Here is a 26,237-nt window from a genome sequence, read left to right as displayed (position 1 = left end):
ATAGTACGTTCTCGTTAAATTGATTTTTCCAGTTATAAAATTCTGGATAAATTATAATACATGAGAATAAAGAAAAGTACGTAGATTTATTACGCAGTTTTAAAAATGACTTAGTCTCCAAATGTGCTCAATGTCATCAATGATGGAGCTTTGAAACCTCTGTCAGAGAGTAGCTTTTTTAGGAAAGAACACTGTCTTGCAACATGTCCCTAGATGGCCCTCAGATTTTATTGTGACTAGAACTTGTAAAGTTGTAACTGACAACAGTTAATGAAAATAGTTTGCAAAATAAAAATCGCGGTAAATGGCATTTTATGATAGTGTTTAGTTAGAGTTGGGTTTATTAGCCGATCTCGGACACTAAGCATTTCTTTGGTCCTAGTTTAGTNGCACTCTTTGTGGGTTTAATGATCTGCTTGTATAGGACTATATCAGGAATAGTTCTACCTTTCTTTTTACTATTGAAAATAATCATTTGGCACTTATCCGGGTGTAGTTTTATCTTCCATTGTGAGCACCATTTTTCGATATTGTAGATCTTGTTTTGCATGTATTTGAAGGCTTGTAAATGGCTCATAGATTTCGTGATAATTGCTGTAAACGAAAACTGTTGTAAAAACGGTGTATTTTTAAGTGTGCATTTTTAAGTTTAAAAGTGTTTGTTAATTTGCAACTGTTTTAACTTCAAACCCCTCATGTATAAGTTGTAAATAAATTTTTTATATGTAATGCTATATCTTTTTCTTGATGTTTTTCAATTTGAATTTGTTTCAGTGAATTTTTCAACTTTCAGTAACTTTCCTGAAAATTTTCATAGCTTTTCGAGAAACACAATTTCAACTAATCGTGAGCATTGAAATTCTTGTCAGATTATAGAACTAAGCTTTGAAGTTTTAATGCATACCATCTACTGGTGACACATTGTCCAGCTTTTAAGTTCCAAGAAATCAGAAATCCGTGTACTTCTCTAAGGAAAATGAAAAAATTTTCACAAGTCAAGTTAAGGTTTAGAGTTCAATTTATTGTTAAATATTTTTACAGTAAAATTGAAAAACCTTGTGTTTGAAGTTACCCATCAAGGTAACTTTGCCAACAAGATTTCAATTCGATACATTCTTTTATTCTGTTTATATTTTCTATTGAAAATTAGTCCTTCTACAAGTTGTCGCTAGAGTTGTTACTGCTGAGGGGATAAAGTGAACAAAAAAGAACTTAAACAGTTGAGAAAAAATTTAGAATTTCTTTAAATTCATAGTACATTCTCGTTAAATTGATTTTTCTAGTTATAAAATTCTGGATAAATTATAATACATGAGAATAAAGAAAAGTACGTAGATTTATTAAGCAGTTTTAAAAATGACTTAGTCTCCAAATGTGCAAGATCATATCACCAAAGATGGAGCTTTGAGACCTCTGTCAGAGAGTAGCTTTTTTAGGAAAGAACACTGTCTTGTAACATTTCCCTAGATAGCTCTCAGATTTTATTGCGACTAGAACTTTTGTAAAGTTGCAACTGGCAACAGTTAATGTAAATAGTTTGCAAAATAAAAATCGCGTTAAATGGCATTTTATGATAGTGTTTAGTTAGAGTTGGGTTTATTAGCCGACCTCAGACACAAAGCATTTCTTTGGTACTAGTTTAGTAAAACCCAAATCAATCTTCACAAATGTTTAAAAGTTTTAGCTGAACAATGCTTAAGTACTTTTTTTCCGAAGAATTTTGAAACAAATATCATACTTGATAATTATGGGATCTTTAACTAATTTGTTCTAAATTTCCATAATTTTTTTCATTTTTTTTCAGAGTGAAGTTGTGAGTGGAAGACTTTATTTAAATATGCTATGTGTGGCGTACAAGAGCGTTCATGTAATTTTCCTCTAAATTCTATAATTTCGGAGAAGTATATTTTTTCGCAACATCACATCGCACCACATGTCAAAAAACAGCAATTTTGAGGTTATGTCAATAAAAAATATGTATGCAGTGCCTCATTAAGCTCAAATTGTCTTATCTCTAGATCGTACTAAGATTGTGCTATTTCAAAATAAGTATTAGTTTTGTGGGGGCAGAGTTATCGATCATACCAACCTTCATCTATCAAAAGGTACCTCGTGATTGAATAAGTTTAGTTCACTGGTTAAACTGGTCAGTTTAAATTTCGTAGTGGTAGTTACGCCANAAAAACAGCAATTTTGAGGTTATGTCAATAAAAAATATGTATGCAGTGCCTCATTAAGCTCAAATTGTCTTATCTCTAGATCGTACTAAGATTGTGCTATTTCAAAATAAGTATTAGAATTGTGGGGGCGGAGTTATCGATCATGCCAACCTTCATCTATCAAAAGATACCTCGTGATTGAATTAAGTTAGCATGTCTTATATACCAGTGAATTGATGTTTAAATTTCGTAGTGGTAGTTACTTCACAATACTCCCCAGCCAGAATTTTATCAGGTATAGAATTCGATGAACGGATACCACTGGTTGCTGTACTTGTGACAAACAGGGAGAGCTGGTTTTAAGATCACCGGGTTTTTTGTACTGAATGTGAGAGGTGTATTAACTTCAAAGTGGTAGTCGCTCCTGTGTTGCCATTAGCAGTCGAGTGTATGCGGGCAGACGTTGTGTTTAATCGAGACGAAACTGAGTAGCAACAGCGTGAGGAGGTTGATTATGTCGCAGTCACAAGTAGCAAGTCAACTGTTCAATGTGGACCATCCAACGAAGTAGGCGTTACCTGATAGAAGTGGGCGTTACTGTCAAGATTTTTTCGAAATGAGCGTTGCTGCGCGTTCAAATCACGTCCGGATCACGAATCTGGGGGCGAAGTTATCGATCATGCTAACCATCATCTATCAAAAGGTATCTCGTGATTGAATCAAGTTAGCAAGTCTTATATACCAGTGAATTGATGTAGTGGTAGTTACGACATAGTTTCTTTAAGTATTCTTAAAGTATTCGGGACAGTATTCCTTAAGTTGATTTTTCTCAAATGCTGTTTTTTGACTTGTGTCAATTTTCTTGCCGAGGGGGCGACATATCCCAGCTTCTTACATTGTCTTGAAGTATGGAATTTAACAGGCCTATTCCAGGGGTGAAAGCGAGACGGAAAAGAGGAAAGGCTGGTAGTAAAACCATTTCAGTTATTGCTAGTTTTGGGGAGGAGTTTACTTATTCTTTTTTTAAATTTTTCAACAATATCTACTTTATCTCGGAAAAGAAGCAGTTTTATATATATGCCAGAATTATAAAAGAAATCTTGATAGTTACAGATATTTCATTTTTTTCGAAAAAAATGCTGGAATGAAATGTTTAGGTACCAGGCTTTTCTCTTTTCCGTCTTGCTATATAAGGGCTTTCACCCATGGCCTATTCTGCGACTAACAAATCAAAATTTCAACCGTCAATTGCGTCAGAATGACGTCACATACTTAAACCTCTTAATTATTTTCCTACGTGTTTTGTCATTTCGACACAATTTTATCACAGAAATCAATAATTATGTGGACATCTCCGCAGAAAATAAGCTTACAAATAATTTATGTTCTAACTTTAGAAAAGAATTCGTACACGGAAAGATAATCACTTTCTCTACTATAACCTCTAGCGTCCCGCTATAAAACGCAATTAGTTAGCTCATACGGGTAGCAATCTGTAATTGGCTGAGTGCCAAATTTTTTTGAAAGGAGTTTAAAAAAAATTGACCTTAGAATTATTATAGAATGATTGACAGGGCACTTTTCTCCCCCTGAATCTCAATATTATTGGTATTTATTCTTTTTCTCACTTTTAAAATTAATCTTAACTAGTTAGAGTATCTGTCACAAGCAAATATGTCAAATACTTCTATTTTTTTTTTTTAATGATTGCAGAAGATAGGCTATGCAGCCTCTAGTTCTCCGGCCCTCCAATGCCTCCGAATTTTGTAATTAGCATTTAAAAACTACTACATTTATATTTGGTATTATATTAGTATTTAACAACTATAACTATATTTCTACGTTTTATCAAAGTATTTATGGTATTCTATGCTTAATACTTATTAATTTATATCTTAATTTTTATAAAACTAGTTCTTGCTAAGTTTTTCTCTTAGAAAATTTTTTTAACAATATAAAAGTTATAGTATTCTATTTAAAGCGAATAAGTTCATCAATAATAGTCGCAAAAGTTAGGAGAAAAATGAGGTAAACCTAGATTAAACAAAGATTGTTTCAAATTCTGATTTTGCTTTTCAAAATACAATTTATGTCAAGATTGCGCATCGGGGAAGTAATCTTGCCATAACTTGTTTGAATTTTGATATTTTTAAAACAATTTTTTTCACATTTGAAACTTAGCTGAAATTTTAATATACCATTATTAGAGGTGAAATATATTTCGCCATGAAAAATTTCTCCTGCGGAAAGCTAGATTCTAGAGTAACTCGCCAAGTTTGATAACCTACTTTCTCTTTTGGAGAATTTTGTAATTGCTTATCGTAAATCTCTAACTAAGTTAGTCACAGAAACTCAAAATAGTTCCAAGTATTTTATTTACATGCAAAACTTCTCAATGGTTTTTCTTTGCAATTTCCAGTGGTCAGCACACTTCTGTTAGCTGAAGTGGTATGGAGTAGAGATCATTTATATGTTGAAGTCAAATTTTCCTTGGCATAACATACTTTTCTTTTCAGGTTGAATTTTTCTCTGTGGTTTCACGTTCAGCTTCTATTGAATCTTGGAGACCATTCGTTTGTCTAAATTCCAGGCACATATTTTAACAACTATCAGAAAGAGTCTTTTCATTGGAATCTTGATTTTTCGTTTCATTAGAAACTGTATAAATATTTTTTGATTTCAAACCAAGTGAAGCCCTCCTTTCCTTACTTACTGAACTTCGTCGTCTGAAAAAAAGTAAAATATATGACTATAATTTTAGTAATAAATAGAATGATGCAGTTGCAAAACTTTTTTGTTGTTGTTGCATAAATATGATCTCCAAAAATGGTTAATTTGATAATCGCATCGTACGAATCAAAAGTAATGTAACGTCAATAAAGCATGTACCTAACACAGGTCCTGGCAAGTACGATTCTACTGATGGAAGTTCATGCATACATACAGAAGTTTTTGAATTTTTATTGCTTAATGTGATGGGTTTTTTTAATTTTATTACCGTCGTTGAACAGCCGACCCAATTTTATGGCTTTACGACTACTAATGTTCAACTTCGCAGCCTTGCAATTTTGAACCCAATCCAGAAGACAAGAGAGCTCCTGGGTCAAGTATCGGGAGAAATTTGCCTTCATGGAGGACTTTTTGATGGAGCTAACCCAGCATTTGCGTTACATGAAGGGAAGACCACGAGAACCTCCCACGGTTACCCTTACGGCAAGAGGACTCTAACCTATGATCCGTCTACCACTAATGATATTTCACGTCAGCACTATGGTCGGTGTAAGCTGGATGCGGAATTCATATCGACTGGGATTCGAACCCGGTTCGCCTCATTAGAGGGCGAACTCTCTATACCCTGAGCCATCGCGGCTCTAATGTGATGGGTTTTATATCCGCCGTTGTACAGCCGACCCAATTTTGGGCTCACCACCACTAATTTTCCACTTCGCAGCCTTGTAATTTTGAACCAATCTAGAAAACAAGGAAACTCCTGGTTTAGTACCCCCAAAGGTATTGATTTGTTATGGGAACATGGTGGACTTTGCGACTCGACGTATTTAACGTGCATCAGTCACCATTTACTACACGGGGAGTCTTCGGCCGGCGGGGATCGAACCCACGAACCCTTGGATATGGGTCCAGTGCCCTACCAACCCGGCTACCCTGGCCTGGTGATGGGTAATGTGATGGGTTATCATATCTGAAAACCCACCTTATAAAACGGGACAAACTAATAATCCTTTTCACCCTTTTAAAATGGGACAAATATCCATTCCTGCTTTTAATGAAAACACTTTAACCAGTAATAAACCTTCTTCTCTGTTGCATGTATATAAAAAAAATTTCTACTAGGTCGTTAAAGAAATCTGTATTTAAAATAAAATTTGCGTTTCCTGCTGCTTTGATATTCTTTAAGACCGATATTCCGAAATTTATTAAAATTTCACTAGAGAGCTTTTGCCACTGGGCCAAGGTGACCAGATTTATAAGCTCAGATCTGTGGACAAATCAGCGAAGCTTCTTCTATAAATTTTGCGATTTGAGGACACCTATATATTTATTGAAAATATTAATTTATATTTGCAACAGATTTTTTGTTAGTGATATCTATTATCGGGTGTAGAGCCATCTTCATCAAACTTGATTTTATTACTGAATAGTTTTATAATACATAGTAATCTGCTTTCTGAAAATGAATGAATACATGATTATTAAAATTTGGTAATATTTTGCTGAAATTATTTTAAGAGAAGCATGGCATTTTCGCGTGTTAGTTTAAGCATAGTGTTAGCATCTTTTTTTTAAATTTTTTTTTCAAAATTTTTTTCTGAATTTTTTTAATAAAATAAATTAGATTATGTTTTTGGTAACTATTGAAGACACATATTAAAATTCGGAGACATTTTCTGTCTTTAAAAAGTTTAAAGGAGTTTTTGTGGACAATTTAAGAAATTCGACTACCGCTCTCAAGATATGAGAACGTTTGGGTCACTTTACACAAAGTTTTCATTTGTAGCTACACGAATAATTTAAACAGTAGACAAAATTTCAATAAAGATGCATAATTTTTATACTGCAATTAAACTATGCATTTGTGCATTTGTAGTGTTGTTTAGGTTAAATATGGATTGTTTTTAAAAATAGATTGACTAAATTAAAATTTATTTTTGCTTTTTTTGCAAAGTACATCTACATCCTTACTCTAAGTGAAGCATAGTCTCAATTTTGAAGGGAGGGGGAATCTGAATTAGTATTTTATTTCTAATTTATTTTTAGAAATGAAAAACTCAATTTTCTTACAGAAAGTTGCTGTGATATTTAGTTCCTTAAACAGCTAAAATCATAAATACTTTAATTTTTCCGAACAGAAGAAACATTCTTTTATTTCAATTTATCTTAATATTTTAATTTTCATGACATATAATTCATATCTAATTTAAAACAGATAGAATTTCCTAAAACTTATAAAAGTTTTTAATACTCACCCGCCCAATCCTGTCAATTTTCTCAGGCAACTAAGCAAGTTTTTTTTTCAAGTTCCGTCTTCCAAAATAATGATTTGTCAAACTTTGAAAGTGGTTTTGTTGTTTCTTTTCATGTTAATTTTTCAATCCTACTATGTACTTAATTTCAGTTTCAATTTTTGACAAGGCATTTAAAAATATGTATTAAGGGTGACAATTACAAAATATCACGTTTTTAGCCCACCTATAGATTAAAATTGCTACACATATAACAGATGATTTGCTTCATGTATTTTTTGATGAGAGAGACTCGCAAGAGACGCAGACAAAACTGAATTTAGAACTTACTCTCTCTGGCATCAAGATACTCAATTATAATTTTGTACCAGGCGTGTTGTGCCAGAATAAGGAAAATTTAAAAAAAAAATAGTCGAACATTTTCAATAAAATACCAAAATTGAAAGCCAAAGAGGAAAGAAGCAAAAACTTATTTGGATAAGATTAAATTTGCTTCAATCGCAATAATATCCTAAAAAAACTCGCTAAGAATTTAGATTGCTCTTGCAGAGAACAGTGTTTACAAACCTTGTTCTATAGTGCCAGTGAAGAAGGATAAATTGAGCTGAGAAGTGCAGTTATACTTCATCATAGATCACAAATTATATGAATGAATTTTGGCCCTAGACCACTACATCATCTACCAAATGAAACCTGAAACTTCCACATGGCTAGATTTGAGCACAATCTAAGTTTCACTGTCCTTCATTGCATTGATGGACAGTAAAATTTGTTAGTCCATATCTCTTTCATATCTGTTGTAAGAAAAAGTTGCCCTTTTCGAAGTTCCAAAACTCGTTAATTGGATCAAAATTTTCCGATAGATTTATTAGAAAAGTAACTCCGGGTAGCTAAGTGGTTGCTCTCAGCGGTCTCGTATCACAGGTCCTGGGTCCGATCCTCTGGATGGACAAGGTTGGCTAAGCTTTCAGTGGGCCTATGAAATGAGTACTAAGCATGCTTGGGAACACTGGGAATTCCACGTTCGGTTGATCACCCACCCGAAACATCTGCTCCAGTCCCTCAGAGCCCAACGTCAAGAAAACTGAGATGGGTACAGTAGGCTATGGCCCTCTATGGGCTGCATCACCACTGAGTTTAGTTTTATTAGAAAAGTATTAAGAAGGTAAAAACGACAATACCTATTCCAAGAGAAGAATTTCTGAGATCTACCAAACTCTTCAGCCTCATAGATACTTTGTGGTAAATTTTCATTCAGAGTTTCTGGAAGAAAAGATGCCAAAAGACCACAGAGTATGCAGCACAATCCAATGATCACAAAAGGAATAGCTTTGCCGTAAATACTCTGAAATATGAATTTTCAATGTAAGTTAAGGAATTTTGAGCGAATGAAAATTAGATAGTTAAGTAAGAAGAGCAATTAAAGTTACAGAAGTAATTACTCACCAAATAGATGACGTAAGGAACAATAAGAGTAACGATCGAGGCTAGTGTACTGCTCATTCCCATTCCTAAAGATCTGACAACTGTTGGGTACAACTCCGAACTCTGCTGATATGTAGCCATAAATGTCCCAGCGGCAAAGTATTTACCAATCATTGAGCATACCACATCAACGTAGGGCAAATCTAAGATTAAAATCAAAAATATAATACAAATGTAAAATTTGAGAAGTTAGGAATGAATTATCATATATTGACTGTCTCGTTAGATGATATGGGAATGAATGGTTCAGAAGTGGTGATTAGAAAACTTCTCGCGGTGATTGGAAAGCGATAGAAACTCGTGAGGACATCTCGCTCACAGAGTTGCAGTTAAAAGTTTAATGCTTATGCTAATTTTAAAGAGATCGGAATTTCGATTGAAGAGAAAAAATTTCCTTTCACGATAATATCGTAATCAATTCTACTTAAAGCAGTCAGAAAATGATCGAAACATGTGATGTCATCCAGCACGTAGCTGCAGCTCAAATTTAAGCACCCTATTTAACCTTAAAGTAGTCAAGATTTGATTGAATATAAATTCATTTTTTCGATAATATCGAGATAAATTCTGCTTCTTATGGTAAGGAAACAAAAACTTGCATTGTCATTGATACTGGAGCTCTTGCATAGAGTAGATTACTCTTACAGGTTAAAAGGTGGTCAAATTTTCGATTAAAAGAAACTCACCGAACACTGCTACAAGCACGATAGAGGGTTAATAAAAATGCGTAAAAAAGACTACATTACTAAATGTTAGTTTATCATATGCTAACATAAATAAAATGGAGAGGAAAATATAACTGAAAATAATTTATCTTCAATCGATGATGAAGAATAAATAATGCAAGAAACCCTCTTGTATAAAGCGTAAACCCAGAATTTTTTTTTGTTATTTAATTTTTAATGATCAAGAGACTTTTTTTTACATTTTTTAAAAATTTCTTAATTTTTTGTGACCAAGGCTAAAATCTAGTAAAATGTGCTGAGTATTTCTTGTGAATTAAAAATTCAGAAATAAAGCACTGAGTACGTATTTAAACTTTCCTTTTTTCTGTAGTAATTTTTCTAAATTCAGCAACTGGAAGCCGTGGCGGCTCAAATAATAGAGCGATTGCCTCCCAATAAGGAGACCCGGGTTCGAATATCAGTGCTGGTTGGACGATATGAATTCCGCATACGGCTCGCACCAATCACAGTGCTGACGTAAAATATCCTCAATGGTAGACGGATCGTGGGTTAGAGTTCCCTTGCCGCCAGGTTAACCAAGGGTGGTTTTCGTGGTTTTGCTCTCCTTGTAACGCAAGTGTGGGTTAGTTTCATCAAACATCATATATAACCTAAACGCATTGACCATATATAACCTCAATGCATTGAACATACATAAATCTGAACAAATTTAACCTGAATGCGTTGAACCTCAGTTATAAAAATTAGATTTGCCTTCTTTTAATTTTCTTTTTCATTATATGAAATTGAATTAAAACGGAATTTTGAAAATAACTCTGTAAAATGTAGGATCAAAACGCAAAAAAATTAGGAGTGTGAAAATTAGGCGTACTTAGGGAAAATGGATAATACAATAAGGAAGAAGAAACGACAAAGAATCTTCATCATTCAAAACTTCACAACAAATTCCGAAATGATATACTGCCATACAAACTTTAAACCGGATGCGACAAGCAGTTTTGTCACTGTAAAAGGAGACCATATCTTCTGGTGATTCGATAGGCATCTTATTAAAGACACCTTTTAAAAATTTACAAAGGTTGTTTGGTCTGGAATCTTAAAAAATTAGTCTATCCTTGCAAATGCATCTGTTGGGAAAGACAATGTCCAGCCAGTTTCACCAGCTTTCTTACCCTTTGCTTTATTTACTCTTTTTTAAGGCATACTTTGATTTTCGACCCCGCATTGTATGTTTTGAAGAGTTATATATCTTCGACCATTAGTTTTGTTACACCCTGCACACGAAAGAAAGTGCGTCTGAAAGCAGAGAAAGTAAATTTATTTTATCTTACCTATTAATGGTATCATGCAAGAAAAACCAATTAGAAGAAATCCAACAACAGCGCACCATCTTCGGCCAAATTTGTCCATGAATACCCAACAGGTTATGTATCCGGGTGCCTCAACCAAAGAAAGTAGAAAAAAGTTAACAAACTCATTACCAGCAAGATTAGCCACGTTGATTTGTAGTCCGTAGTATGCCATTATATTTGTTGTCCTGGAATTACAAAGAGACCCATTTAGCATCTTCTAAGAAACCCTTTTCACATGTTACATAGAGTTATAGAATACCAGTAATTGAGTAGATACTGAATTAAATAAATAATCCAAGAAGAAGTAAGATATATATATATATATATATGTTACGAAATATTTCACAGAAACAGAAGTTCACTGTTACAAATGTATGTTTGTTTTTACACTTTTAAAAAAATTTTCACTACACCAAGAGCTAATTCAGTCGAACTCGTTTATAACGAGCACAAAGGGACCGTAACATTGTACTCGTTAAATCCGAGTGCTCGTNTATATACTACGAAATATTTCACGAAAACAGAAGTTCACTGTTACAAATGCATGTTTGTTTTTACACTTTAAACATTTTTCGTGTATCCTAACTACTTTATAGTGAAAAACTATTTCACTACACCAAGAACTAATAATACTTTTTAGTGTAGTGAAACACTAAGAATGTTTTTTAACACTGCTTAATGTAAATTAGCAGTCACTATTTTTGGTATTCAGTAATGCGAAAATTAGCTATTGCAATAAGATTAGATACATAAGAGTCAGTAAAGGTATTTTCACAATATAAAGTAAGATTCACTAATTTAAAATGCAAACATGCTCTAATTCTTAAAATAAAATAAATTCATTAATCAATCGCTCTTAGCACAGACAGAATATTAAGACGAATTCGAACTAGGCTTAACAGAAATTAAGCTGATGGAAATTATGCGTTATAAAATAAATTAATAAACTTAACTTAGATTTGAAAATTGAAATATAAAAATCCTTATTACGTAACTAAGAACATACATAGAAAGTTTTGTCTCAGCAGGCGTATAGCCGCATGGAAGACAACAACAAAATTATGCCAACTCGTAAACAGTCTAATAACGATATCCTAATCGAGCTAGCTTTTGTGTTAACGGAAATGAAAATAATTTACGCATGGCGTGAATGTGCGTGAGCTTAGTGCAAGCTTTTCCTATTTTAAGTGTTTAGATGTAACTGCATTATATATGAATTTTTGATTTGGTGTTAACTTGAAACAAAGTGTTCCTTCACGCAATTTTTTGGCTTGTTCAACATCAAATTACGCCCTTAGAGAAACAAATATTACACCATAGTTTTGTTTTTACAGTGTAGTTTTGTAATAAGGAAATATGCTCTAATAAGATTTACATAATTCTGTCAATTGTATTCAGCAATTTCATATTATTTAATTTCTATCCACTATTACGCCTACTTCGAATTTATTATATCAAAATTTATTTATCTGTGATGCAAGTGGGGTTGATAAATTAATTTTATTTCAAGAATTGTTTATTGTATGCATTCTAAATTAATAGATCTTAATATAAATAATTTTACTTGCATTTTACATCATTGCTATGGTTTTGTGTCTCTAGCTTTGGTGTTAAGCACCGAGAAAGGTGGTAACTTCCTTACACTAAAAGAACTGTAATGGAACATTTGTGGTGCTTACTTTACCAAAAACAAAACTTGGTGTTTCATTACACCATTTATGGGGTAAAGTAGTCATGTAGTTATAACAGTTTTCGTTTTTAAAATAAAGTAAAAATTTTTACAAAGTATTTTTTACACTTATATTACATAAATATATATTTACCAGCAAACAGTAATTATTATAAACTTCTTTCGCATCTGGGGATACCTGATGAGATCAACTGCTGAGTTCTGAACCCCATCCACAATAATTTCATGCTTCAATTTTTCACCAATTACCTAAAATAATAGAAAAATCAATCATTAAGCAACTGGTGCCTATTGTCACTTTGTACGGAAAAGTTAAAAAATGTTTACGGGAATTATTTTTTTGAATATACTTGAGATAGTTTAAAAGTATTTATTTTTATCAAATAAGTGGCAGCTCGTATCCATTGTTTGGCTGACAATGCTCAATAATATGGGATGACCGAGCCACACATGTGTCCTGAAGTTAAATTACAACTAGACAATTCTATCGTAACAGATTAAAAGTTAGGAATAAAAGAGGGCGATATTTTTTTTCAAAATTACATTGAAAACTTTTTGGTGCATGGCTCATTATGGAACACGACATCATTTATGTTCTTTGTAAACAGAATAATAGCTGCATGGCTAAGCTATTTTCCCACTGTTCATATAGTTTGTCTTAAGTAAGAACTACCCTAGCCTTTCGCCTGGTCCCTTGGTGGTGACTATGGTAACGAGGTATAACTATTTCAAGTAGGGAATGTGGGTCACTGTTTAGGGTAGGTTTCGGCTCGGGTCGGCGAGAGAAAGGGAAACTTTTTCTTCTGTACATTGTGTTAGTCCTAGAGTGAAAAGAAGCTACCCTACCTGAAATGCGCTATTCCTGTTTCCATAGCAACAGGCAGCCTCAGACTTTGTGGCGAGGGGAGTTCTTACAGTTGACAAACTATATTTTTTCACCATTCCGTTACCTTGGTATCTACCAATAGCGCTTTTTTCCCTACTGCAGTATGTTTTAGTTAGCAGTGGTAATATACTGGTGTAGGGAAAAAGCGAGTCTATCGTAAAGGAATACTATCGTAAAGGATACTATCGTAAAGGAAAAGGGAAAAGTGTAAAAAATGGGGAATCCGAGTTAAAATTACTTTAATTACAATTAGTATAGTATGTGACTGTTCAAACAATGCAAATATATTTATAATCAATTAAGGAAATTTTTGCAATAATAACGATTGTTGTAATTGCAAAAATAACGATGTTGCTGTAACAGACAGACAGCAATTATTTTAACTATCAATTTCTTAATGAAGTAAAAAAGAAATATGTATCTATAAATGTGAAAAGTGACAGAATGAAAATGTCTCTTCGAAACTTCCATGTTAAATTTACGTGAAAAAGTTTGCTCCGTTTCTCAAAGTTAAATTTTCACTTTCAGGCTTCGTTTCATTCATTCATCTGTAATTTCCTTATTTTTCAACAGTTCATATTTTTTATTTCCGTGAGCTCTTTTTGAGTTTGTGTATTATTTGTCTTAAAAAAACGCTATCTTATTTAAATTTATCCACAGAGTGTTCCGTATTAAAATATTACGCAATTAGTTATTTTCTAATTTTTTAATAGACAAACTTAACTGAAAAGTGTTTTGAGCAGCATTTTCTTGAATTTAGAAACAACTTTCACAAATATAGCAGTAATAGGAGCTAACTGCGAAACACATTTTCTCATTAAAATTCCTCCTTTACATAGCAGAAAAAAATTTGTTCTCTGAAGGCATTTAACCATAACCTATACTTTCAAACCAACATTTTGCGCTTTTCTAGAAGTCACTTAGTAGCTCCTTCATTTAAGCTTATTCTTTTTATTAAGCTTATTCTTATTTGTTACTATCAAACGGGATAATATTACGTTTTTCTCAAATTGTGAAGATTGCACTCCAAAATTTGAAAAGCGAATCATTATCCTACTCCCATTTCCTATGCAGTCAGGAATAACTATTCATGATTTCGCAAATATTTGCTACCTGTAATTTTTGAGTAAGTGCAGTTCTGTCTTGTGTTTTTCCATTCTTTTCTGCTATTTGCATCATGATGTCTGTTGCCTCTTCGTATCTTTCTTGGGAAACAAGCCATCGAGGTGATTCCGGGAGAAACCTGGAATAGTAAACATAAATACAATATTGATCTACATGTTCACAAAATTTATAGATTCTTAGTCCTTTGACTAATGCTGCTTAAGTCCTTTGACTAATGCTGCAAAAATTTTAGTGGATCTTAACACAAATGGTGGCTGCTACTTCATACCAAAAATGAGTAGCGAAACAATATTTATGATTTGTTGGTGTTTGAAACAACAAAAATGTTCCTTTTCCCTACTTTTGGTGTAAAGTATTCGTCCTCATTTTTGAAGTTCATCTATTACGAAAATTTATAATAACAATAAGATAAGTGTACGTAAAGTTATTTTTGAAAGTAAGAACAGTTAGTTTAGAATGCATGGATACTGTAATTCTTCAAATAAAATTACACAACATGAAACATGCATACATTTTGTAACGATGAACATTTGTTTCTGTAGATTTGCAGCAGATTTCAAGATCACGTCAAATTTAGCCCCTTTTGTACTCGATTGGAAACAATCTACTCTTAATATCCGAAGTACTCCAAAATTAGTGACTTTTGAAGCGAAATAATTCTTGAATAGTGCGAATGGGCGTGAGCCTGGCATAAGCATGTCAGATTATTCGAGCTTAGACACCTTTTAAAGTGTAAATGAGCCCTCGATTATGCAAAAAACAAAGACATTATCGAATGACTATTGAAGACGGTGTTAGACAACTATTCAAATAAACTGTATGGTATATGGTTTTCAATGAAAGTTAATTTGCAAAAATTAATGAAGTCAGGGAATGTTGCAAATTTTTCTTACACATTTTTTCGCAAACTATCAAGCTACTTAAAACTTTTCTTTAAAGTCTACAGACATTTTCCCGAAATGGCAGAAAATACAAAAAGATGATTTCGGATTCAGTTTTATTCAAAGTTTTGCAATTTTGAATTGGAATTGATTTCATCTGTTCTTCAGAGATAAAGCTATATGTAATACATATACGACGAATTCGCACAAACTGTTCACATATGGCAGCATATTTGTTTATTATCCTGACGAAACTTAGAGCGATTTCTGACTTTCCTTAAGACTAAAAATTTTTCCAAAAACGAACTTATTTTTTCATACTATACACAACAAAAGGAAAACATCAGCATTCGTTCCTCTACATATTCTCATTCCTTCAACACCGATTCGCTAGTTGATTCTAGTTTCTCTGTAAAGAGAAAAAGTTCAAGCATTCGAGCATTGATTTCAAACTATGTCTCCCTGGATTAATTCGTCTTTTTCCAATTATATCATTATTTCAAAACTAATATACTATAAATGGCAGAAATGATCCAAAAAATGGTTTTGGATTTGTTTTTGTACAAAGCTTTGTAATTTTGAATTGGAATTGATTTGCAAGATTGTGCAGTTCATATTTGCATATATTGCCTATTATCCTGTGTGACATATTTGCCTATTATCCTGACAAAACTGTGACTTTTCTTTAAGACTAAAAACTTTTGCAAAAAGGATCTTTTTTTTTCATTCTGCACAAAAAAGGAACTATCATTCTTTTACACGTTCTCATTCACTCGTCAGTGATTCGCTACCTAATTGTAGCTTCTGCATTGAAAGGAGGAGTTCGAACATTCGAGTATTGACAACAAACCAAAATTTGAAACCAAATTATGTCTCCTCAGAATTATTAGTCTTTTGCCAATTGGATAATTGAAAGTGACGTCATCGTAGGTAAATCGTAGCATTTGTCGATTCAGAAGCCACTCAAGTTCGACTCACAAGCATAACGTCACTTACAGGTATCCAATTAAATCTGATTTCAGATGTAATGTACTATAAATTGTCCATTAATCTTTACTCATAAAGCGTTTCAAACGCTCAAATTAGAACATAAAAAGGACTTACTTCCAGTACAGTGCGAAAAGAAGGGTAACAGAAGAGGTCACTAAACCCAATATAATCCAACTTCTGGAAAAATAAGCAATAAGCGACAATAGGCAGAGACCAACAGACCAAGAACAATTCACTAGTCCGTTCATTCTTGTTCGCATTTCAGGTCCGACTATTTCCAAAACTATTAAAAAATAAAATTTAATTTTTAACGAAATAAATACTATGAGTATATAATTTTTATGTAATTTTGTATTTGTTGTTTTGAATCAAAACGAATTGATAAGGTGAACGAATTAATTTTGGAACTCTCATAACATGCGATTTGAACTGCAGAAACAATCTTAATTAACTCAATTGTATATACAACCTTATTTTTACTCGTTTAAACCTTACTCGTTAAACGTTATTATTTAACTCGTTTAAACGCTTCATATTTAAATTTTCCTTCCTAAGAATGTCTTTTACTTCTTTTTATTTTTTAAAAAAAAGAACTATAAATTAGGAGAATTGTGAGCTTTTTTTTAAAAAAAGAGCTGCAAATTAAGAGAATTGTGAGCTTTTTTTTAAAAAAAGAGCTGTAAATTAAGAGAATTGTGAGCTTATTTTAAAAAAAGAAGCGGTAAATTAAGAGAATTGTGAGCTTTTTCTTAAAAAATGAGCTGTAAATTAAGAGAATTGTGAGCTTAATAGCAATTCTAACATGTGAGCATGATAGAGAAGTAACAAAAATTTTAAGTTCTTTTTTTTAATAATTTTGAGTTTAATATTCTAGGAAACGCATTTCTTTAGATTTGCTAAATAGATTGACAAACATTACAATAAATTAATTGTAAATCAAATAATTGGGTATATAACCTCGTGCATTATTTAAGTTCATTAGAAGAAGAACAGAAAAATTATAAAGTTATGTGACTGCATGGAAAGTATTCGAAACAAATAATTTTCATAGGATAAAAAGTTATAAAATTTACACCATCTCCAACTTCAATCACTAGAAAATTGTAGCGGCTCAATGATACTTTATTTTTAAGCTTTTAAACGAAGATGGAGATCTTACTTAGCAATTTACATCTAGTTTATAATCTTTGTTCGAGTGTTACCAATGTGAACATTTTTGGTAACAGCATTTATTGAACATTTTGTCTTCATCTGTTCTCCTTATCTCCTTCTATTTTGCCGAATCTATTCCTTGGTTTCCCATTTATTGGAACAAAATGCCCTTATTCTGTGGAAATCTCTTAAAAATCTATTCTGAGGGTAAATTTTTACTATTTACTAAATCAATATTCAATTTATGAATTATAAATTTAATGCAATAAATTTAAATGCGATTTTGTAGATGATTTTATTGATAAAGACACTTTAGCGATATAATGAATCAAAAGTCATACTTGGTAGCTCCAGTAGAGATTTTAGTGCCTAAGCTAGCCTAAAATCATTCGATTTTTGACAGACGAGAAATTCTTTCTAATTATGTAGAAAGCAGAAAAATAATTTCAACTTAAATTGAGCTCAAAACAGAACTTCATTAAAAATTTGAATGCTTTAACAAGTCTTAAACTGGTTGAGGATCCGACTACAAAGGCGTCATCGCCGCAGATACAAGAATTTATAAAAATGTAGAATGTTATGACTTCTTTCCCGAAAAAAATTATTCATTGCTGATCATTATCGTGAATATTTTCGACGTTCTCAACCAATAATTTAGTGAAGTATACAGAATATCTAATGATTATTAGGACAAGCTTCACAAGGATTCAGATTTGCATAGGAACCTATGGTCGAAAAAGTTTTCGTTCATGGCTAGGGGGTTATCAACAAGATCATTGGCGAAAACAGACTTGCATTATTGCAGTTATTTGAGCTGTCATCGCTCGCAGAGAAGTATGGAACGTTTGGTGAACACCGAGCTTGCAGATCTGCACATGATGTACGGCTTGACGGAGAAAAATACATGAGCAGTAGAAATATTGTATTGCGAAAGGTGATCACGGAGAGACGCACAGGGTTGCCAGATCACCAATCCATCTCCCAACTGTGTAACGCATGCATCACAAGCATTGATGGAAACGTTAGACCTGTTCTGTGACATTTTCACATATCATCTATCACAGTACGTGTATAATTCGTTGACCAGAAGTTGGCACGTGACTCCATCTCCTCGAAAGCAGAGTTCATTTCATTGCGGGAGTAAGAAGAAAAACATATCTGTCCTTGAAATTGAGACAACCCTTAATGCGCGTCAAACACAACTGGTGACTTCTTTTTCAGTCATTTACTTAGCTTTATAAACTGCTATTATACCTTTTATTTCTCTGTCTAATTAAATATATTTTAAATTTAAAAACTGCTGCTTTTCCAGCAAATTGTCTTAAAAAGGACAAACTATTCACTCGAAGGAGAAAAATGCCATAAAAAATGGCGCGAAATATTATCAAATTTATGTAATATTCATTGTTAAAAAAATGCAGATAAAGTTTGCGAATTAAATATTTTTGCTATACGATCGCCAAATAGCAACCTTGTTCAGGATTGCTTACAACCTTCTCCCAAAAATAGCGAAATAGTATCGTCGCTAACCATGTGATGAAGGTGGAGCCAAGTGTCAACTCCTGATGAACGATCTATAATATCTTTGACCAATAAATATTTCAGCTGATCTGTGTCTTGTGCCTCTTTGTTTCTTGTACTTGTCATACGACCTTCCATGGGCTCCTATGCAATTCTGGATCCTTGTGATGTTACTTACCTTCCCTTAAAATTTGTCCCAATAATCCTGGGAAACCAGTATGTATATAATTTACAGGGTTAAAAGTTTAGCCACCTTTGATAGTAGAATGAAGAAGAAAGGAAGTAAAAAATGATGTTTAGAAACTATCATATTTTGACAATTGCATATTTTACTTAATTATGATATAAGACAACAGAAAACCGCACGGTATTAGGGCTTCATTGATGGTTTTGATAACTACGAAAAGTCAACGAAGTATATGAAGTCATTTATGAGGACTGAAGGTTTGGAGATGACTGCTGTGACAAGCATTACTATGAAAAAAATGTTTTCCTGCCTATTCTGAAAATCAATATCGCTAAAATAATTTCACCAAAATCGAGGAACCCAGTTTTACCCCCTCTCCCCTACATTAAGCAAGATTAAAAATACGGCTACCTTTGATTGTACAATGAAACAGAAAAGAAGTAAAAAGCAATCTTTAGAAACTATCATTTTTTGTCCGTCACACCATTTACTTACTTATGATATACGGCAACTGAAAAGCACACGGCATTAGGGTTCCGTTAATGGTTTTGATTACTAAAAAAGCAATAAAGTCATTCATGAGAACTGAAGATATAGAGGTGACTGCCGTGACAAACATTACTATGAAAAAAGCTATTTTCCTTCCGATTCTGAAAATAAAACAAACGTTTTTAGGAATCAGGAAGTACACAAAAAATTATAAAATAATAACTACTCCTGAATTTATAAATAAACATTTTAACTGGATGTCTTACTCATGTTCCTGTTATATACATGTTCGTATATGTATAATACAGGGTGTTCCTTAATCACCACCATTAATGTATATTATTTTATGAATAATCTTTGTATTGAAGAGTCTTTGTCATAAATGAAATAATAAAAAAGTTAGGAGTTGCAAATTAATATTTAAGTGATTAAAAATACAAAAACTAAACCAAAATCTAACGAATCATTATTAAGGTATAAGCGAATAAAAAAATGAGCACTGTGTTTAATTGTCGGATGAAATAAAGAAGAGGTGATGTTTTTTATTCCATCTAGCTCGCTAGTGATTCATCGAATTTGGATAGTATTTTTTCTTCTTCCTCCTTTAAATATAAATTTGAAGATTGCAAGTAAGCATTACACAGAGGGAAAACAACAGCTGGGAGATTAAATCAATTAAAGCAAGTTTGAAATCACATTTTAATTATTAATTTGATTTTAATTTTATCTTTGTTAAGATTACTCAAGTAAAACACCTAAACGAAATCATGCCTTTCGACTTATTAATTGGAAAATTTAAAAATTGAATGATTTCGTCTATTTGCTTTGTTTTAAACCTAAAACTCTGGGCCGGCCAGGTGGCTGTGTGGTTAGCGTGCCGCACTGTCAAGCCAGTGGCTGCGGGTTAGAATCCTGCTCAGGGCATGGACGTTTCTTTCTGTTTATTGTCCCCTATTGCGTGTGATGTGTGAATGTGACCAACCTGTAGCAGTGTGAACGAGTATCTGTGGCAGTGGGACATGGGAATGCTGTTCACTTCAGTGACAAGGTGCTCACCAGGTAACGCAAAATGAGTAACACTTCTGGCACCTTCCATGGTGAATAATGATAAGTTCAGTGCTAGCCATTAAATGAAAGAAAAAAAAACTTAATGCTCTGGGAATAGCTCATTTGTAATTAATTTGCTATGCAAATTATTCAGGCTAAAGTTCACATTACACAAATTTTCAGCATAAAATTATAACTCATCAGTTGCACATTATTTAAACTAAAATTCCATAAATTTAGCTTTGGCACTTGTTTCTAAACATTTCCTACACTAAATTTATTTGTGTGGATTATTTACTGCTGTTAGTTTAACTTGGTTCAATTTGATTTAAATTAAATATAGAAAAAAATAGTTCCATACTTGTCGGCTAACATTCCATATATAGGTGTTCCTACAATGCTTCCAACATTGAACATACTCAAGACAAAACTATAATAGTGATCATCCTCACAAACCAAGTTCCACTGAAAATGTTTAGAAATGTATGAACCATTTTTAATCCAATATTTAAACAATTAATTCAAAAACTCACAAAATACATTATTCAATTAAAATGCTATATATCCTGTTAAAATATCTCTCTTAAGAGTAGAGTTGTAAGAGGTATTTTCAGTTAATTATTTCAAATTATCAATAATTGAAGCAACTTTTAACTATTTATTTTTATTTTTCGGAATCGAAATTGATATGAGAATTGATAGGGTACTAAAAATATTGAGGATTAAGGACTTAAACTAAATAAATTTTTTATTTTTTATTCCTATATTAACTAATTCTAAGTAAAATTCAGAATTTTCGCAGCATGGATTTCTAAATATTTTCTGAATAATGTTGCAAGCAAGTGACCTTTTAATAATAATCTACAAGAAAACAATATGGGAATTTTTGGTCATCTGACAGTAGTCAGTGAATTTCCAACTAAAAACAATTACTCTAAATACTCTACTCGTTTAATTTAAACAGTTTTTTGTAGTTACAAATAACAGAGAACGAAATTTCAATTCTAAAGTTGCCAGACTAAAAGTTTTGCTGGGCACTATTTTTATAAAAAATATAAACAATTTTCAAAATGTTAATAGACGTCGCATGTTGAAATTTTTGGAGTCAAAAACCATAAAAGAATGCAGAAAGTGAAAGACTGAAACACGATAGTTTGCTAAAAAAGTTTGATATCAGCTTTAAAAAAAAGTTTCAATGGTTCCAATGTTATCCGAAAAATTATTCCAATAATGGTTCTAAAAGATCCGAAAAATTACACGTCAGAAATGTGCCTTTGCTTTTCTCACTTTATATTTGCATACCATTTCCTTTCAACACTAAAATACCGTATGTCAAAATTCATCTATAGCACCGAACTCTGTTTGGGAGAGGATCAATTTGAATCTTGGCAAATCTCCAACACTGCCTCAGTTTCCAAAGAGTTTCTGTAAGTTGCCTTCATTCTAATGTGACAGTTGAATCCTCTCTTACAAGAAGCTGTAATCACTGGTAGAATAACACAGAAATGTTATAATCTGGTGCATATTCGAGAATCTCACTGAACATCCTTCACTGTTTAACTTTTTCAACATCTGAGTCAAAGCTTGGGCAGCGAACATTTACTTGAAATTTTGTCCGCTCTACCAGCACAACATCCACTTATTTATTAAAGAGATTCTGGCTTAAATACACGGAGAATTTATCTCCTCTATCCAAATTCAAGAATTTTTTTCTGTTATTGTGGTTTCTAATGCCACTTGCCAATACCAGGAAGTCTGCTTGGTAAAACCAAGCGAATTTATAGAAGAGGGTACATTTCCTGTTTTTTAGTAATTCCATCAATGACCAAGAATAAGATTTCAGCCACATGCACGTCACAGCCCCTTCATAGGGCAGACCCATTTATACACCCATTCACCCACAGATCGTAATTTTGACCTGAACCTAAGAATGATCAGTCTCCAATTCAGTACCTCCAGAGGTATGATTTTCTATGGGAACATGGAGGACTTTGTGACTCGACAGATTTAACGTTCACTAGTCACCATTTACCACATTACGGGGATTCTTCGGGAGGTGGTAATAAGACTTACGACCTCTTGGAAATGTTCCTAATGCCTTACCTACCAATTACTCCCAGTAGAATTTTTTTTGGAAGGCCAACCCAGCCCGTCAAAAATATGTAGAGTCAGAAGATGTTAACGCATCTTTTGACATCGACTGTAGTATTTTTGAGGTGTGCAACTTTGCATACTCAATTAATCTCCCTCTTAAAGGCTGAAACTATTGCTCCCCGTTTTAATACTTTTACCAACTCAAAGCTCACAACTAACTCGAGGAAAAACGTAATATAGTTTTATTTGAAACACCACATTTTACTAGACAAAACTTAATCGGGATATTTAAGTATTCAGTAGTCAATGACGAGCTGATGAGTGAAATTTTTTACTCCCTGTTAACATTAAAAAATTTTAACTGATTAGAATCGGTAAAATAATAGAGAGCTATTAGTGCTTTTTACATGAACACTGAACATTAAACGCAGTAACAGATCATACTTATTAATAGTTAGATTTTACAATATTTGAGTAAGATTTAATTTTTGCTAAATTTATATTTTATTTATAACTGTTATAGTATTTGTTACAATATTTATACTTTAATATACATGGTAATTAAAAACATTCAAATTTAGTATGCAAAAAAGTTTAATATTATGAAAACCATCATTTCAAGAGATTGTCTTTATTTTTATTTTCCTTATTCATGCTTGTATTATCATAGTGAATGACATTTATTTTTTACTTATTTTCACAAAACATAATAGATCTTTTTTTTCACGAATATATCTTCATAAAGGATGAATTTTGAAATTGAATAGCTTTCGAGGAAATAAATGCTATTAACAAACTCTTATCAGATGGTTGGCGTATACATTTAAAACTGATAATCATAATAAATTATGCGTCAAGTGACACACCGAAAAATTAATTGTCAAAATAATACAATAAAGTTTTTTTTATGTGTGTATGACTGTATGTTTCTAAATCATTAATCAAATATTAAATAATATATACTCATTAATACCTAAGTTGGGGAAATTCCCAATAGTAACTTGTATGCTAATGTTAATTGCAATGAAAAACTTCAGAATTGCTAAAATAAATCTTGTTTAAACATGTTTTGATATATTTGGCAAAGTTTAAACGTTCCTTAAACAGAAACGTTTTGCAGCAGTTATCAGTTTTTTAAGAACAAAAACGTATTGAATATGCCTTAGTATTTTGCATAATTTTTTACCTCTTTAATTTAAAAGAAGAATTTTTTATCTGGGAAATTTTATTTTCATATAAATCTAGCATACACTCTTTGCATTTACGTCATAAATAATAAGGGGAAAACTAATGGAGAGAAAAGACACGTTTGAAGCTGTTTTTATTATTAAAAAAATCTTTTTGTTTATAAGCGTGTGTGCTATTTTTCATTATATATTACTTTTAGTCATTATGTTAGTATTCAAAATTGCTTCTTCTATGCTTCTTAAATTATGTTATATACCTGATAATAAGTAATTAGAATAAAACATACAAAGGAAATTATCTATCTGGAAAAAATTTTATAAAGAAGGAAAAAAAAAATAAGTCAAGATATATCAAGGAATTACTTTTACAAAAGCATCCCAGGTTAGGGTAATATATTTTATTTCGTTCCCACCCGATTCCGACTTTAGAGATGTAAAAAGAAATCCTCGATTAAGGGTGGGTAATCACAAATTACTTCAAATGTTAAATAGACGAGTAAATGTAACCAGATAGTTAACCAAACGAATATCAAAGGTTCGTATAAAAATTCGGATTTATCCCCCCTCCCCTCCTAAAAAACCCTCTCTTTCCGAAAACTTTTCTAAACAGATAAAGGATACACTTTTCTTACACCGTCGGGTCACGAAGCACACCATGTTTCCATAATAAATTACACGTCTGGGAGTACTGGATTAAAGATTGATCGTTCCTTGTTTCAAGTCAATATTACGATGTATTAATGAATGATTGGGTCCACCCTTTAAACAGATTTGTCGTATGGGTGGGAGAATTTTTATATATAATAAGTAGAATTTTTGGTCATAGATGGCGACACAGGAAAACAAGAGCAATCGCACCCCGAGTGCCTTATTGGCCTACGACAACAACAACCACATAAACAACATAACTCATTTAATTAATAAAAATCCAATTATAAGCAAGAATAACATAATCAACTAAAACATTTAAAATGGTAATAAGCAATAATTGATTATCGCTTTCTTGATTGTAATTGAAATTCTGACTTGTTTTCATAATAGATCCATCGATCATCAGAATAAAAATAAACAAATAAAAAACATATACATTAAACTTATTTAAAAATTAAATGAATACGCTTACTTTTGTCGACGCTGTGGTGTCCCAGTTAGTGTTATCATATTGCCAGCCTTGATTGCAGGGGCTGGTAGTAGTATTTTCTGGAATAACATAACTCCCGTTGTCCAAAAAGTCGGTAAAGTTTAAATTGTACATATGGCATTTATCTCCAGGTGGACTAATAAGAGATCTTTGATCAGAAATACTTAAATTAGATGAAACAAGTTCTGGCACATTACACCAATGATCAGGCACGGAGACCATGAAAAATATATTCATACTAACCCATGGTAGCAGCAATGCAGCAGGTATTAAAAAATATCTGATGAGGCTTTGTTGGTACTTTCCATAATCACCCACATCCAACAAGATGTCCTCAAAATCCATCTTTAATTGATTTGATTTAATTTATTTAAAATACTTATCTGAAGACAAATGTAAGACTTCAGCATATTTTTCCATTTTAGTCTTTTGATAACTTAGCTAAAAAATCACTTCTTACAATGTTTCAGTGAGTTTGGTGGATGATATCAAGGCCCACTTGAGTTCCGTTATATTTTGTTTATTTTATCAAAAAAACATCTGATTTACGGCTTAATCTTGGGGATAGCTTGTTTTTTTTTTCACAATATTTTTTTTTCAAAAATAGTATTTGATGAAATTAAGATTGCTTAAGCTGACAGCAGATAGTGCGAAAAGGAGTCCATTATCAGTTATAGTGTGGCCTTCTGAATAACTATACAGCTGAGCTATAAAGCGGCTTCCTAAAGGAAAAGTAATGTTACAAAATTTCAAATGTTCAATTCAATCCAAAAATGAATGAACAGCATCTCAACCGCCGCTCAGTCATCGTTCGTTTTCTCTTGTCACTCGCCACTCTCCAAATAAAGGAAATGAAAATTGTGTTGAAAGGAAACGCAATGAGAGAAGGAAATATTAAACTTTTAACAGCAAGATCAGTACGATATTGCAGTTATTAATTAGGTTTAATGCAACTAGTTAAGAAAATAAATCTTTTGGTCTAATGTGAAAATGCTTTAATGCTTTTCTTTTATCTATATATCATCACATAATTATTGTTTTCGTTTATAGCTCATTGGATTTTTATCAAATTAAAAAAAAATATTGTATTAAAAATTATTAGCTTATTGCTTGCTAATTGTTACCTTGTTTCTGCAGGATTTTATTCCTAAAGAATTAGAAATATCGAGGAATATACTTTTAT

The 26,237-nt window shown here is 32.3% G+C and overlaps 1 protein-coding gene across 1 annotated transcript; it reads right to left on the bottom strand.

The window, feature by feature from the left end:
- Nucleotides 1-4,516: 4,516 nt before the first annotated feature.
- LOC107448511 (carcinine transporter) lies at nt 4,517-25,899 on the bottom strand. The gene is made up of 10 exons (XM_043056505.2): nt 25,037-25,899; nt 20,994-21,097; nt 19,592-19,746; nt 16,351-16,519; nt 14,354-14,483; nt 12,488-12,603; nt 10,644-10,849; nt 8,588-8,769; nt 8,323-8,486; nt 4,517-4,885 (listed from the first exon to the last, which is right to left on the bottom strand). Exons 1-10 carry the CDS (start codon nt 25,397-25,399, stop codon nt 4,759-4,761), a joined length of 1,716 nt encoding a protein of 571 aa, XP_042912439.1. The 5' UTR covers nt 25,400-25,899; the 3' UTR covers nt 4,517-4,758.
- Between the last annotated feature and the right edge of the window lie 338 nt (nt 25,900-26,237).

This window comes from Parasteatoda tepidariorum, chromosome 7, assembly GCF_043381705.1.
Source record: "Parasteatoda tepidariorum isolate YZ-2023 chromosome 7, CAS_Ptep_4.0, whole genome shotgun sequence".
NCBI classification, from domain to species: domain Eukaryota; kingdom Metazoa; phylum Arthropoda; class Arachnida; order Araneae; family Theridiidae; genus Parasteatoda; species Parasteatoda tepidariorum.
The sequence above is the reverse complement of the archived record's forward strand: the minus strand, read 5'-3'. Positions and strand labels throughout refer to the sequence as shown.